Raw genomic sequence first — 15,818 nt, forward strand, 5'->3', positions numbered from 1 at the left:
ATTAAATAAATCATGAAAATGAGAAATTTCTACACGTACACATGTGAGCTCACACATGCCACCACACATGTAATTCACAAATGCGTCTTAAATCCCTTTACACTTATCTATGTTATGTCTTATATCCAAACAAGGTCTTGCACCAAATTTTAGGCTTTCCATGTCACACCCATAGGGCATGTAATTGCCCTTTAGGTTGCACGTGTGGCACACATTGGCCATTTGTGTGCCACATGTCACATGTGTGAATGTCCTTAATTGAAATTACTACACCAAAATATTCTCGAAGTACTTTCCTTTGAAAAACAATTCCCAAATATCTTCTAAATTTATGATAAATCAATTTTCATCATTCCACATCAAAACATTAGGGTTTGGCTGGGGTGAAAAAACCCCGTTCTACATGTAGTCGGGTTGTATGATATTCTACTAGGCTAGACTCAGAAATCCAATCTAATTTCTCAGACCAACCCAACAGGTGCCTTTGCATTACAGACTTCAGTTTGAACTTGATAGGGCCTATCAAAGCTCGCCGATAGTTGGATTGACCCCAAGGTTATTTAGTGGATTACAGGTTCCCCCCAAGGATATGCACCAGGGGTCCTCTTTCAGCAAGGATTTAAGCACAAAGCGGATCTTACCATATCAAAATGACGTCCTAAAATGCAATAGTATGTGCACGCGCTGTGAGCAAGCTACACGTGTCAGGGATTTTGGGCTTATGTCTTGCTCTGCTCACATAGGGCTTATACAAAATACACATATATCACAAACTGGTATCCACTTATCCCCAAGCCTTGGCTCACATGGCATGAAGGGAAACTAATCCTTTTGACCATGACTAGAACCCTAAAACCTCTCAGTTCATAATATGCTCTATAAACTTCACCTTCGTCTAAACAGAGTTATTTTGGCCTATCTGGATCCCTGTACACAAAAGGTTTAGTAGCCACTCGTCATTCCCACTGTGACTTAGAATAATGCTAGGCCTTGAAAATGCCATATATCCAACATTAATTTTTTTCTCTCCCATTGCTGCCTAATTTTCAACTCCTAGTTCCATAGGGTGGTCTTGCACCCACAAAGAAAGGACTCTTTCTAGATCAATAATTGGTAAGCTACATGTTCCAACATGTACCTAAGTTAACTAAATCCTCCTTGGTGAAACGTGTTTAAATAATAATTTATCTTCAACACTTTCAAGTTCCTAAATAATATTATTAAAAGTGTTTAAATAATAAAAAACTTCCTCCTCCTCTCTCATCCTCGAGCTAAACAACTTTTCTTCAATAAAATGTGATTTGTAGGGATTTTCACAAATATTTTGCCGTCTTTACTCTCACAATGTTGAACAAACCACTATCAGCTAAACAAACTCATATTGTAGCCAAAGCTATATAATCCATTGCTTCCAAATCTCCAATACTTATGGCTTCGGACTTCTTCTTTCAAACTAATATCTAGCCCTTGTTGGACAAAAAGTTCATGAATATTAATTTTTCATTATCAAAATCCATTTGACCATTGAATTTCTCTACTTCTAGTTACTCATAATTTCTCCTAAAAATAATGCACAAATATAATACTCTAATACCACTTATTCAGTGTCGATAACCTGAAACCCCGAGTATGTCGATCACATAATATCGTACACTCAAACCTCAAATACGTGGGATTCAAAACTGAATAAGAATGCTCAAGCAATTGCAGTAAAATTAGGTGAAACATGAACAAGAGATGGAATAAGCAAACCAAAAATGGAAATTAAGGACAAGTCATAACACAAATTTAAGTGGTTCACAACTAAGGCTATATCTAGAGGCAAGGGGCAAGCAAAGAAAAACCATTGAAAGTGTTTTGGATTATCAAAAATGAGAACAAAATAAGCTTGCATAGCCTCTATACCAAGCGTGAAAACAAGCTCCTTCTTCATTCCCTTTCCTTTTCTCATTTTTATTAAAAGGCAAAACCCCTACCTTTCTAGAGAAAAGAGAAAACGAAAAGGATTGGACCTCAATGGCCTGAGTGTGCTTTTATATGACTCAACAGGAAGGATTGGATCTCAATGGCCTTTAGTGTCCTTTTATATGACTTATTTTGAATAAGGACAAAAATACCCCCAAAATTAATAGTAATGACAAGATGCCCCAAATTAGAAATTTTCCATGCCTCTCTCTCTAATAAGATAAAACCAATTAAAAAAGGGAGTCATAGAAAACAAGACCTTATATAATAGGGCAAAAGGAATTTAAACAAGCAAAATCCTAGAACACGCCAATAACAACCTACATGCAACAACTACAGGCATCGCTAACTTCCAATAGTTTTGTCTACTTTTTACTTGTGTTTGCAGTTAATTTTAGACATTTTTTGTGTGCATGTATGTTTCTTGTGTTGCTAGTGGCTTCTAGCATTTTGAGTCACATGTACTGAATGATGTTTGTAATTGTTAAGAAGCTCACTGCAATGCAACTTATTTTGTCTGTGGTTTCCTTTAATGGCATTGTCTTTTGTTGTTATCTTTTTTGAGTAATACATGAAACCAGATTGAATATTATTTGTAGTCATTAGGAAGAATAAAAACCTTATAGATTCTTGGTTTTTGGAGCCGGCCTCCGAACATGGCTGGGAATGAACCTTGCCAAGGCTATGATGCTTGTTTTCTTGCACCGATTAGTGACCACTTACAGGTGTAGTGGCTTTTTATATCTCTCCTTTTTTTTCTTTATTCTATTTCTCCCAGTAATGAAAGCCAAAATTTTATCTCGTTTTGTAAATATAAACTGGTGCTTATGAATTTCGGCGAATTAGGAAGCCAAAAAAAAGAAAAAAACTTAAAAAATTATTAATTCATTGATGTGCAATGAATCAGGTGGGAGGTGATTGATTCAGATAGCAGCCTCGTGAGATGGTCACATTTTCCTAAGCTCAAGAGCGAACGTCCAATACGTGTCACTACTTTAAAGTAACCCTAACCCTATCCGGGCCAAAAATATTTGCGTCTTTGTGATGGTCTATTTTACCATGGTATTGCATTTGTGTAGAGAAAATAATAAGAAAACTAAGATCCCTTTTTCTGAATCATGTGGAAACGATAATTTATATAAAATGTTTATTTTGAGGCTTACACTTAAAATCCACTTGAAGAGGGATCATTTTGACTATATGCAAATTGATTTTCTTTTTTCTTTTTTTTCTTGAGATTGATGGTTTAGATGAAGAGGATGCTTACAAAAAATTTTGGGTAATATAAATGGTGCAAATAGGGTTTTATAGAAGTGCGATTTCATTATATTATGATGAGATAGTGACGTGAAATCACTGCACACATATACACATATAGAGGATAACACTGACAAACACCTATCGGTGAAATTCTACTGTCACTCACGGCTCATCACCATTCAATATCCATCACACAGTCACAACTGTCTGATAGTATTTGAATTTTAATAAATTTTCTGTAAACCAAATTTAACTGAAATTTGGATGTGTGCACATCTGACCAACTCGTACCGAAATAATATATAGAAGATATAACAAAACGCCTTCAGGCAAAAAGGAACAATGATTTTTTCTACCCTCATCACCATCCAAACTTCATCGCACAGTCACAGTTGTTCGGTAGTATTTCAATTTTCATGTGTTCTTTACTAATCAGAATGATCTGAAATTTAGAGTGTGTATACAACTTAGTGAGGTGCATCAAAGTTTCATCTTCAAGTTTTCCTATTAATGTTTCAGTGTCTGTGCCGTCACCGTCAGAGGAGCTATCTGAAATATCAATTACTTGAATTATATCATATAATTGATTTCGTATATTTTCATCATGCATTAGGGTATCTATTTTATTTTTAACACGGCAATTACTTTTGTAATGGCCAACTTTGCCACATTTATAGCATATTGGGAGTTTTCTCTTAAATTTTGCTTTTGGAGCAAATTTTTGTATGAACTTATTTCTTTTTTCTTTTTTATGTTTTTGAAACCTTTTTGAAGTTTTATCTTTTGGATATTGTTTATATGTTTTTTTCTTGTGCCTTTTATTACTAGAAGAAGGAATTGTACTGAACCCAAATTGTTCACAAAAATCTCCTAGTTCTTTTTTTCCATCATTCATTGTTTATCTAATTGTCTTTTAAATTTCATATCTGTGGAGAGGGCTAATCCTTCAGCACATATTTCTGAAGAAAGTTCTCCTAAAGTATATTGTGAATAAAGTATCATTCCGCCATTTTTATTTTTTAATCTATTTTTGATTTTTTCTGCGAAAAGATATGGTAGACCGAAAATAAATTTTTCTTTCCAGTGATCAGCACTGGAATATTCTCTTAGTAGTAGTCTAGAGAAAAAAATATCTTTATACCATTTATAATGTGAAAGCGTAGGACATTTTAAATTAGAAAGCAAATCTTCATATCTAGCTTCTAATAGCGGTGTGCTACCTACAAAATGTAAGGTTATTGTATAGATGAGTGTATTTACCGCATCGCTTTCGCGATGGGGTATATCTTGATTTAATTCATTGTTTAACCCCCGTCGACGATTTGCATTTAATATTTGGTTTTTTGTATTTTCAGACATATGAAAATCCCACCAGCCACGAAGCCAACCTGTAAAGCCACAAACAATTGCTTTAGCAGCATCTTGATCGTGGCTATCAGAGACTTTACATGCTGTGGCATACATCGTCATATGCCTCACTGTATCTAAAATTTGATGGTCTGACATTCCATCAATATTCCAATTTACTATAGTTCGTCTTGAGTAGGAGGCTGTATGAGATATTCAATCTTCTTCGAATTATATATCTACTGGCGTGGGCCGAGTATGATACATTCTTGCTTGAGACACTGGTCTCCATTTTTTTCCATAGTCTATTCTATTAATATCTACTTTCTTCTTTAAAGGCTTGTTCTAGATTTGATATTTCATTATTATTATTTATTACTTCTTCTTGTAGAACCATAGTTTCTGATTCTACTATTTTTGTTTTCCCTTTTGGGTCTATATTTAATTGGGATAATCTTTTTACCAGTTCATTCATTAATTATGTATTGTCTTCTTTGAAGACAAATCTATCTTTATTTATGGTAGGAGGAGGTTTGAATATAACTGCCTTTTTCTTTTCTTATTGTATTTTTTGGGGCTGACTAATTAGATTTTCTATTCGAGTGCCACCTTACCTAAAGATTTTAGATATAGGTTGGTGTAATTATTTTGTTCTACTATGAGAGGTATAATTTCGACATTATGTGTGTGATCACCAGTGATTAACTGATAGGGTGTAGCTTTTGTTTCTAATTTTCCTTTTTTTGCAAGGGTTTGTTATGGGGGATGAATATGTTGTATTTCCTTTCCTTCAGTAGTATGGTAAGTTGTATACTGATTTTCTAATGTGTTGAGTTCAGGATTTAGTACTGATTCTGGTATTTGATAACCCTTTTCTTTTAAGGTAGCAACTAGCCAGTAGAAAAAACCTATATTTTTTTTATTTATTTTTAGAAATTTATTGTATTTGTTATGGAACGCATCTATTAATTCTTTTGAAAAGTTTTTGAAATACCAATTTCTTAGGGTAGTAGTTTTGAAGATAAATAATCACTCTTTAAATATTCGATGTTTACCTTTTCTTCTTTTTGCAAAGTCATGATATTAAAATCAAGATCGGGTGAAGATGGTTCGGATTGGGAGATTTGATTTGCTTATATACAGGTCTTTGTATATTACTTTGAGTTCTAGATAATCCTTGTATTATTGGCTCATTAATTGTTGAAGTAGAATTTTTTGGAGGAGTAATTCTTCTTCTAGCAGGTCTAATTGCATTATCATCTGAGATTCTAAGTCTAGTATTTCTATTAGTATTAAATTGTATTTCTATTTCCCCATTTGGATATTCGATAATTTTTTTAGGAGTATTATTTTTAGGAGTTTTGAATTGCTGATTTTCGTTTTATATAGACCACTTTTTTTGTAATTCTATTTGAGACCAATTGACTGCTTTAGGTATGGCAGTGTTAGATTTTTCAATATTTATTTGAAAGAAGATTGTCTCACCTTTAGTATCTATCTGTATTACATTTGGATTAAGGGTAGTCATTACTTTATAGCATATTCGATATAATAATGCTATATTCTGAGATCCTGGGTTAATGTCGAAACCATGGGTTTTTAAATTTGAAGTAAGGACTTTTAATAAATTTGGGTCTGTTAAGCATACAGAAAAATTGGGAAAACAGTTAAAATAAATTGGCCCATTACACAGACTTGATTCTACTATTCTTAATAGTGAATCAGTAAATTGATTATGTCGATTATCACCTAAACATAATAATACATAATTATTAAGTCCTAGTCTTGTTAAAGGCTTAACAGCTATTTGGATTAATCCTATATGTAAATAGTTATAATATTTGGTTTTATGAGATTGTATTACTTTATTAGATAGTAATTGAAAAGATTCATGTTCACTTGTAACCGACAAACTTTGTTCAACAGTTTTGATTGCATAGCCTGTTTTTAACTCCATGATTCCCCTTTTGTAAATATATGTAATACGTACTTTACGTATATTCCAATTTCGTGTATGTTTTTTTATATTTTCGATAACTATTTCTTCTTTGTTTTTAACCCGTAGAGTATTACTTGTTGAAGGTAACATCTTATTGGTTAGGTTTCTAATAAAATTTTCCATTTATAGGTTACAGATAATGCTATAGACAACCTCTTATGGCGTTTTTCGACCTCAGCGGCTTCTCTTGGCCTAAACGGTCTTTAAGCCTGGGCGTGAAGTAGCTTAACTCTCGGACTAACCTTTAAATGAAAAAAAATTTTAGATTCCTAACTTTTAAGGGTTACTTTAGCGAGACTCTATTGATAAATTACAATTTGGAAATAGTTTTCTTATGTCATGGCTCCGATACCAGTAGCACCAAGATCTAAAGACCTAAAAACATCTAAAAACTACAAAACAAAACGAACTAAAATAACAGAAAAGAAACTAACAGGCAGAAAAACTAAATCTAACAGAAGTACTTAAAACATTCGTATATAACCGAAATAAATTAGGGCAATAATTACTGCAAAAACAGGAAGAGGAGAAATATCTAGCAAAACCCAGCTAGTATAAGTGGTTCCAAATATTTTAACACTAAATATGAACTTTAACTGCATCATCATTTATTATTCATAACAACTGTTATTCATAACAACTCATAGCAACTGTTTACATTAACAAGAAAAATAATTACAAGAAATACGTACTGGTTACAAATACAGAAACTGTAGAACAGTTTCAATTCTTCAGGGCAGAAACTAGGGAGTGAATCAAGAAGGCAATTACACATGCAGTGTGGCTTATTGTATTCCACCAAGATTACAATATATAAGATATGAAAAACTTAGATAAGAAGTTCAGAGTTTTACCCGAGATTTACAAAGTAGAAGACAAATAGGTATACAAACTTCTTTGGATAGAGAGAAATTTTATAGGGAGTAAAAGGCTGAGAGAGAAGAAGAAGATTAGGAGAGCCGGTTGCGAGAGTCCCTTCCAAGCCTACTCAGTGCATTAGCTAGTCTTCCTTATATAGTGGGCGGACCTCAAAGCCGTCTATATTGTTTTACTCTAGTCACATCTTCGGCGAATCTTGCAGGACAGGTGGAGGGTTGTAGATAAGGGGGTCTCTTCTTAGTGGAGAAGAGGCTCGCTTTTTCTGGACAGCTGGCAGATTTGTGATTGTTTGTCGGAACAGGTGGTGGATACTGTAGGAGATTCTTGAGTCAGGTGGCATGTCGGTGGCTACAGTGTATAGACAGGTGGCATGTCGGTGGCTACAGTGTGTAGGCAGGTAGAAGATTCCTTTTGTCAGTGGTGTCAGTGCCGAATGATTATAGGGCAGCTGGCAGAACTGGTGCTAGTGGATAATTATTACGGTCTGCCATCGTTTGAACTTTTTTGGAGTCTTCTAGAACCTTTTGGAATCTTCTAGAGTCTTCTAGAACCTTCTGGAACCTTTTGAAATCTTCTAGAACCTTCTGGAGTCTTCTGGGATATTAATATTACATATTTCAATATTTTCAAGCCTTGGTCTGTTTTAACGAAGGAGTTCTTCTGGGTAGGTTATTTCAGCACAGTCTCCTCCTTCTGTTTGGTAATCTTCAAAAGTATCATCATTTTGAGAAGAATTCGTATTTTCTAATTCTTCTTCAAACATTTGCAAAGGTTGTTTTTGCAACTCTTCTTTCGTTGCTTTTGGATTTTGTCTTTTCATTCTGGTAATATATTCAGAAAATGTATTTGGGTTTTCGTATGAATAAAGCAAAGCCCCTATGGATATTGTTCCATCATCTCCCAGATCTCCATTGACCTCTTCTCCACTAAGAAAAAACCCCCTTATCTACAGCCATCCACCTGTCCTGCAAGATTCGCCGAAGACGTGGCCAGTGTAAAACAATATAGAAGGCTTTGAGGTCTGCCCACTATATAAAGAAGACTAGCCAATGCACTGAGCAGGCTTGGAAGGGACTCTTGCAATCAGCTCTCCTAATCTTTTTCTTCTCTCTCAGTTTCTCTCTCTCAGCCTTTTACTCCCTGTAAAATTTATCTCTATCCGAAGAAGTTTGTATACTTATTTGTCTTCTACTTTGTAAATCTCAGGTAAAACTCCGAACTTCTTATCTAAGTTTTTCATGTCTTATATATTGTAATCTTGGTGGAATACTATAAGCCACCCTGCATGTGTCACTGCCATCTTGATTCACTCCCTAGCTTCTGCCCTGAAGAATGGAAACTTTTCTACAGTTTCTGTATTTGTAACCAGTACGTATTTCTTGTAATTATTTTCTTGTCACTGTAAACAGTTACTATGAGTTGTTATGAATAACAGTCGTTATGAATAATAAACGATTATGGAGTTAAAGTTCATATTTAGTGTTAAAATATTTGGAACCACTTATACTAGCTGAGTTTTGCTAGATATTTCTACTCTTCCTATTTTTGCAATAATTATTACCCTAATTTATTTTGGTTATATGCAAATGTTTTAAGTACTTCTGTTAGATTTAGTTTTTCCACCTGTTAGTTTCTTTTATGTTTTCGTTTCTGTTATTTTAGTTCATTTCGTTTTGTAGTTTTTAGATGTTTGTAGATCTTTAGATCCTGGTGCTATTGGTATCAGAGCCATGATATAAGAAAACTATTTCCAAATTGTAAGTTATCAATAGAGTCTTGTTAAAGTAACCCTTAAAAGTTAGGAATCTAAAAAAAAAATTCACTTAAAGGTTAGTCCGAGAGTTAAGCTACTTGACGCCCATGCTTAAAGAAAGTTTAGTCCAAGAGAAGCCGCTGAGGTCAAAAAAAGCCATAAGAGGTTGTCTATAGCATTATCCGTAACCTATAAATGAAAAATTTTATTATAAACATAGCCAATAAGACGTTACCTTCAACAAGTAATCCTCTCAGGGTAAAAAACAAAGAAGAAATAGTTATTGAAAATATAAAAAAACATATACGAAATTGGAATATACCTAAAGTACCTATTACAGATATTTACAAAAGGGGAATCATTGAGTTAAAAACAGGCTATGGAATCAAAACTGTTGAACAAAGTTTGTCGGTTACAAGTGAACAAGAATCTTTTCAATTACTATCTCATAAAGTAATACAATCTCATAAAACCAAAAATTATAACTATTTACATATAGGATTAATCCATATAGCTATTAAGCCTTTAAGAAGGCTAGGACTTAATAATTCTTTATTATTATGTTTACGTGATAATCGACATAATCAATTTACTGATTCACTATTAGGAATAGTAGAATCAAGTCTGTGAAATGGGCCAATTTATTTTAACTGTTTTTCCAATTTTTCTGTATCCTTAACAGACCCAAATCTATTAAAAGTCCTTACTTTAAATTTAAAAACCCAGGGTTTCGACATGAACCTAGGATCTTAGAATATAGCATTAATATATCGACTATGCTATAAAGTAATGACTACTCTTAATCCAAATGTAATAGTGATAGATACAAAAGGTGAGACAATCGTCTTTCAAACAAATATTGAAAAATCTAACACTTTCATACCTAAAGCAGTCAATGGGTCTCAAATAGAATTACCAAAAAAGTGGTCTATACAAAACGAAAAATCAGCAATTCAAAACTCCTAAAAATAATACTCCTAAACAAATTATCGAATATCCAAACGGAGAAGTAGAAATACAATTTAATACTAATAGAAATACTAGACTTAGAATCTCATATGATAATGCAATTAGACCCGCCAGAAGAAGAATTACTCTAAGAAATTCTACTTCAACAATTAATGAGCCAATAATACAAGGATTACCTAGAACTCAAAGTAATATACAAAGACCTGTATATAAGAAAATCAAATCTCCCAAATCCAAACCATCTTCACCCAATCTTGATTTTAATATCATGACTTTGCAAAAAAAAGAAACGGTAAACACCGAATATTTAAAGAATGATTATTTATCTGAAAAAAGTGCTACCCTAAGAAATTGGTATTTTAAAAACTTTTCAAAAGAGTTAATAGATGCATGCCATAAAAAATACAATAAATTTTTAAAAATAAAAAAATAAAATATAGGTTTTTTTGACTGGCTAGTTGCTACCTTAAAAGAAAAGGGTTATCAAATACCAGAATCAGTACTAAATCCTGAACTCAACACATTAGAAAATCAGTATACAACTTACCATACTACTGAAGGAAAGGAAATACAACATATTCATCCCCCAGAACAAACCCTTGCAATAAAAGGAAAATTAGAAACAAAAGCTACACCCTATAAGTTAATCCCTGGTGATCACACACATAAAGTCGAAATTATACCTTAGTAGAACAAAATAATTACACCAACCTATATCTAAAATCTTTAGGTAAGGTGGCCACTCGAATAGAAAATCTAATTAGTCAGCCCCAAAAAATACAAGAAGAAAAGAAAAAAGCAGTTATGTTCAAACCTCCTCCTAACAGAAATAAAGATAGATTTGTCTTAAAAGAATACAATACAGAATTAATGAATGGACTGGTAAAAAGATTATCCCAATTAAATATAGACCCAAAAGGGAAAAAAAAAATAGTAGAATCAGAAACCATGGTTCTACTAGAAGAAGCAATAAATACTGATAATGAAATATCAAATCTAGAACAAGCCTCTAAAGAAGGAAGTCTAGATATTAATATAATAGACTATGGAAAAAAAATGGAGACCAGTGTCTCAAGCAAGAATGTACCATACTCGGCCCACGCCAGTAGATATACAATTCGAAGAAGATTTAATATCTCATACAGTCTCCTACTCAGGACGAACTATAGTAAATTGGAATATTGATGGAATGTCAGACCATCAAATTTTAGATACAGTGAGGCATATGACGATGTATGTCATAGCATGTAAAGTCTCTGGTAGCCACGATCAAGATGTTGCTAAAGCAATTGTTTGTGGCTTTACAGGTTGGCTTCGTGGCTGGTGGGATTTTCATATGTCTGAAAATACAAAAAACCAAATATTAAATGCAACTCGACAATGGGGGTTAAAAAATGAATTAAATCAAGATATACCACATAGCGAAAGCGATGCGGTAAATACACTCATCTATACAATAACCTTACATTTTGTAGGTAGCACACCGCTATTAGAAGCTAGATCTGAAGGTTTGCTTTCTACTTTAAAATGTCCTACGCTTTCACATTATAAATAGTATAAAGATGTTTTTTTCTCTAGATTATTACTAAGAGAAGATTCTAGTGCTGATCACTAGAAAGAAAAATTTATTGTCGGTCTACCATATCTTTTCGTAGAAAAAGTAAAAAATAGGTTAAAAAATAAAAATGGAGGAATGATACCTTATTCACATATACTTTAGGAGAACTTTCTTCAGAAATATGTGCTAAAGGATTAGCCCTCTGTACAGATATGAAATTAAAAAGACAATTCGATAAACAACGAATGACTGGAAAGAAAGAACTAGGAGATTTCTGTGAACAATTTGGGTTCAGTACAATTCCTTCTTCTAGTAATAAAAGGCACAAGAAAAAAACATATAAACAATATCCAAAAGATAAAACTTCAAAAAGGTTTCAAAAAAATAAAAAAGAAAAAAGAAATAAGTTCATACAAAAATTTGCTCCAAAAGCAAAATTTAAGAGATAACTCCTAGTATGCTATGAATGTGGCAAAGTTGGTCATTACAAAAGTAATTGCCTGTGTTAAAAATAAAATAGATACCCTAATGCTTGATGAAAATATACGAAATCAATTATATGATATAATTCAAGTAATTGATACTTCATATAGCTCCTCTGACGGTGACGGCACAGATACTGAAACATTAATAGAAAAAATTGAAGATGAAAATTTGATTTGGTATACTTCTGATTCAAGTAAAGACTCAAATCAAGATATAAAAATCCATGATTGTTTCTATAATGTACTATCAAAAGAAGAAAATTTAATACTTGATTTAATAGACAAAATTTCTGACTCTGATGAAAAATGAGATGCTATAACCCAATATATTCAATTAGCTAAAGGAAAGAATAAACCTCCTCAATTAATAAAAACCCAAGAAGAATATAGTTTATCTGAAATATTAAAAAGAATAAATAAAAGAGAAACTATACAAAAAGAACCTACCATTGTTGAATTAAAACAAGAAATAAACGAAGTAAAAACTGAAATTCAGCAATTAAAAAATAGAATTAAAATATTAGAAATAATTTCCTGAAAACAAAACTGATGATGAAATACAATTCAATGACCTAATAGAAAATACTAAAATACTATCATCTTCATATCGTCTTGAATCCTCTGAACTTAAAATTATAAACAATCTGATGCAGCTGTCTGTAACAATGGAAATTGCTTAGATATGTCATTTATTATGGTAAAACGGCTAAGTCAAGCAGTAATCTTAGGAACGCCATTCTTAAACTCACTATATCCTTTAAAAATAGATAATACTGGCATAGAAGACAATTTAGATGGTCATCCTGTTAAATTCAATTTTATTGATAAACCAAAAGTTAAAGAAATAAATAATATTAAACAAACTATTCATAATAAAGAAAGTTTTCTTTATCAACTTAAAATGAAAATCAAATATAAAACAATAGAGCAGCATCTTTTGCTTCCCGAAATCAAAAAGAAAATTGAAGAACTCAAAATAAAAATAGAACGAGAAATATGTAGTGAATTACCAAATGCTTTCTGGAGTAGAAAGAGACACATGGTAAGTTTACCCTATGAAGAGGGATTCTCAGTAAGCAAAATACCTACTAAAGCTAGGCCGATACAAATGAATACAAGATTACTAGAAATTTGTAAAAAAGAAGTTGATGAACTCCTTAAAAAGAATTTAATTAGGCCAAGCTCTTCTCCTTGAAGCTATGCTGCCTTTTTTATAGAAAATGCAGCTGAAAAGGAAAGAGGAGTTTCAAGATTAGTTATAAATTATAAACCTCTTAATAAAGTTTTAAAATGGATTAAATATCCAATACCCAATAAAAAGGATTTATTAGATGGATTAATTAATGCTTGTATCTTTTCAAAATTTGACCTTAAATTAGGATACTGGCAAATACAAATAAATGAAAAGGACAGGTATAAAACAGCCTGTAACGTTCCATTTGGACAGTATGAGTGGAATGTTATGCCATTCGGATTAAAAACTGCTCTTTCTGAATTTCAAAAAATTATGAATGAGATATTTAACCCTTATATAAAATTTATGACTGTATATATAGATGATGTATTAATTTTTTCAGAAGATATCGATCAGCATTTCAAACATCTGAATACTTCTATGACTGCAATCAAATATGCAGGTTTAGTGGTCTATGCTAAAAAGGTAAATCTATGTCAAACAAAGATCAGGTTTCTAGGTCAAAATATATTTCAAGGAACTATTGTCCCAATAGATAGAGCAATTGAATTTTCAACTAAATTTCCTGATTCATTCTTAATAAAACAGAACTACAAAGATTTTTAGGATGTTTAAATTACATCGCCAATTTTATAAAAGATTTAGCTCTTATCGCTAAACCTTTATATGAAAGACTTAAAAAAAATCCTCCAAAATGGAATGATCAGCATACAAATGCTATTAAAATACTTAAAAATAAAGCAAAAGAACTACCTTCTTTAGTTCTTTCTGATCCAAATGCTTTTAAGATTATTGAATGTGATGCTTCTGAGCTTGGACTAGGGGGCATATTAAAACAAAAAATCAACGAGCAAGAACAATTAGTTCAGTATACCTCTAAAGCATGGAATAGTACTCAACAGAACTATTCTACTGTACAAAAGGAAATACTCGCTATTGTTCAGTGTGTCACTAAATTTCAAAATGATATTCTTAATACTCCTTTTCTAATTAAAGCCGATTGCAAATTTGCACGCGATATTTTAGTAAAAGATGTTCAAAATCTTGTTTCAAAATAAATTTTTGCCCGCTGGCAAGCCATTTTTATCCTCTTTCGATTTTATTATTGAACATCTTAAAGGTTCTACTAATCATCTTCCAGACTTTCTCACGCATGAATTTTTACAGGGGGGGCAGGGCTCTACCAGCACTTGAGACAGATCAGCAGCCATTAGCTTTAATACTTTTCAATAAGAATAAAAATATGACTCATACAAATAAAGGCAAAGCCCCTATGGATATTGTTCCATCATCTCCCAGATCACCATTGACCTGTTATCCACCAGTTTCCCCAAATAGGCCATTAGTCAGAGGAATTTTGATCAATTTATATTTTACGAATTATTTTTTTCATATTTTTATTAGGTGCGCCTCACTAAGATGTACACACACTCAAAATTTTAAGTAATTTAGATTTGTAGACAAAACAAATGAAAATAGAAACACTACCAGACAACTGTGACCAAGCGATGAAGTTTGGATGATGATGAAGGTAGTCGATCATCACCACGCGACGAACTTTGGACGGTGATGGGGATAGGCGAAATCACTATTCATTTTCGCCTATAGGCGTTGTGTAGTGTTTTCCTATATATATATATATATATATATATATATATATATGGGAGTCACTGCTGTACGCCCATGTGCGAATGGCCTAGATTGAATCTGGGCCATTCTGTGGCCAATCTGACGCTCACAGATGTTTGATAGTGTTTGAATTTTAATTTTTTTTTCTACAAATTTAAATCACTTGAAATTTTAGGCATGTGTTATTCTCATCAAAACGCACCTAATAAAAATATAAAAAAAAATTTGTGAAAAATAAATTGACCAAAATACCCCCCAGAGCTTTTTTGAGGTATTTTGGTCAATTTATTTCATGTAAAAAAAGTTTTGATATTTTTCATGGATTCTTCTATTTTTGAATAATACATGTCTAAAATTTCAACTAATTTGGATTTGTATAAAAGAAATTAAAATTCAAATACTATCGGACATCCATAATCGTCAGATCAGACCAGATTCAATCTAAATCATAAGTATTTACTATAGCAGTACACACCTGGGCGCTCAACATCTTTTCCTTATCGAGAGAGAGAGAGATAGAGAGAGCTCTATCTAATAGTGTGAATCGTAGATTTCAAACTTCCTTCTTTGGCCTTTTTGCAACGCAATATATGTTTAGTGAAAAATGATCGATATACGATATACGTGGAGGAGACCTAGAAGCCATTATTTAACTCAACCTAATCTTTCTTTTCCTTGTCGAAGAGCAAGACAAAGATCGCTTAGTGCAACTTGGTTCGAGTACCAATTTGAAAGGGAGACTTATTGTGAAATTATGATAAGAAAGCGGATGTCAATAA

At 32.5% G+C, this 15,818-nt stretch overlaps 1 protein-coding gene and 1 long non-coding RNA gene across 2 annotated transcripts in view; both read left to right on the top strand.

The window, feature by feature from the left end:
* CYP722A1 (cytochrome P450, family 722, subfamily A, polypeptide 1) overlaps nt 1-2,969 on the top strand; it is a gene marked incomplete at its 5' end in the record, with an annotated part of 65,037 nt that extends 62,068 nt beyond the window's left edge. The window contains 2 exon segments of the mRNA XM_088860395.1: nt 2,572-2,690; nt 2,873-2,969. Coding sequence (XP_088716521.1) covers nt 2,572-2,690; nt 2,873-2,969 — 216 coding nt within the window.
* A 5,122-nt stretch (nt 2,970-8,091) lies between these two features.
* Nucleotides 8,092-15,050, top strand: LOC148782870 (uncharacterized). Its single transcript, XR_016052498.1, has 3 exons — nt 8,092-8,656; nt 13,793-13,875; nt 14,578-15,050. It is a non-coding gene; the product is annotated as an uncharacterized LOC148782870 (long non-coding RNA).
* The last annotated feature ends 768 nt before the right edge of the window (nt 15,051-15,818 follow it).

The sequence above is a fragment of the Amborella trichopoda genome, chromosome 3, assembly GCF_054954075.1.
Source record: "Amborella trichopoda isolate Santa Cruz 75 chromosome 3, AtrichopodaSantaCruz75HAP2 v2.0, whole genome shotgun sequence".
NCBI classification, from domain to species: domain Eukaryota; kingdom Viridiplantae; phylum Streptophyta; class Magnoliopsida; order Amborellales; family Amborellaceae; genus Amborella; species Amborella trichopoda.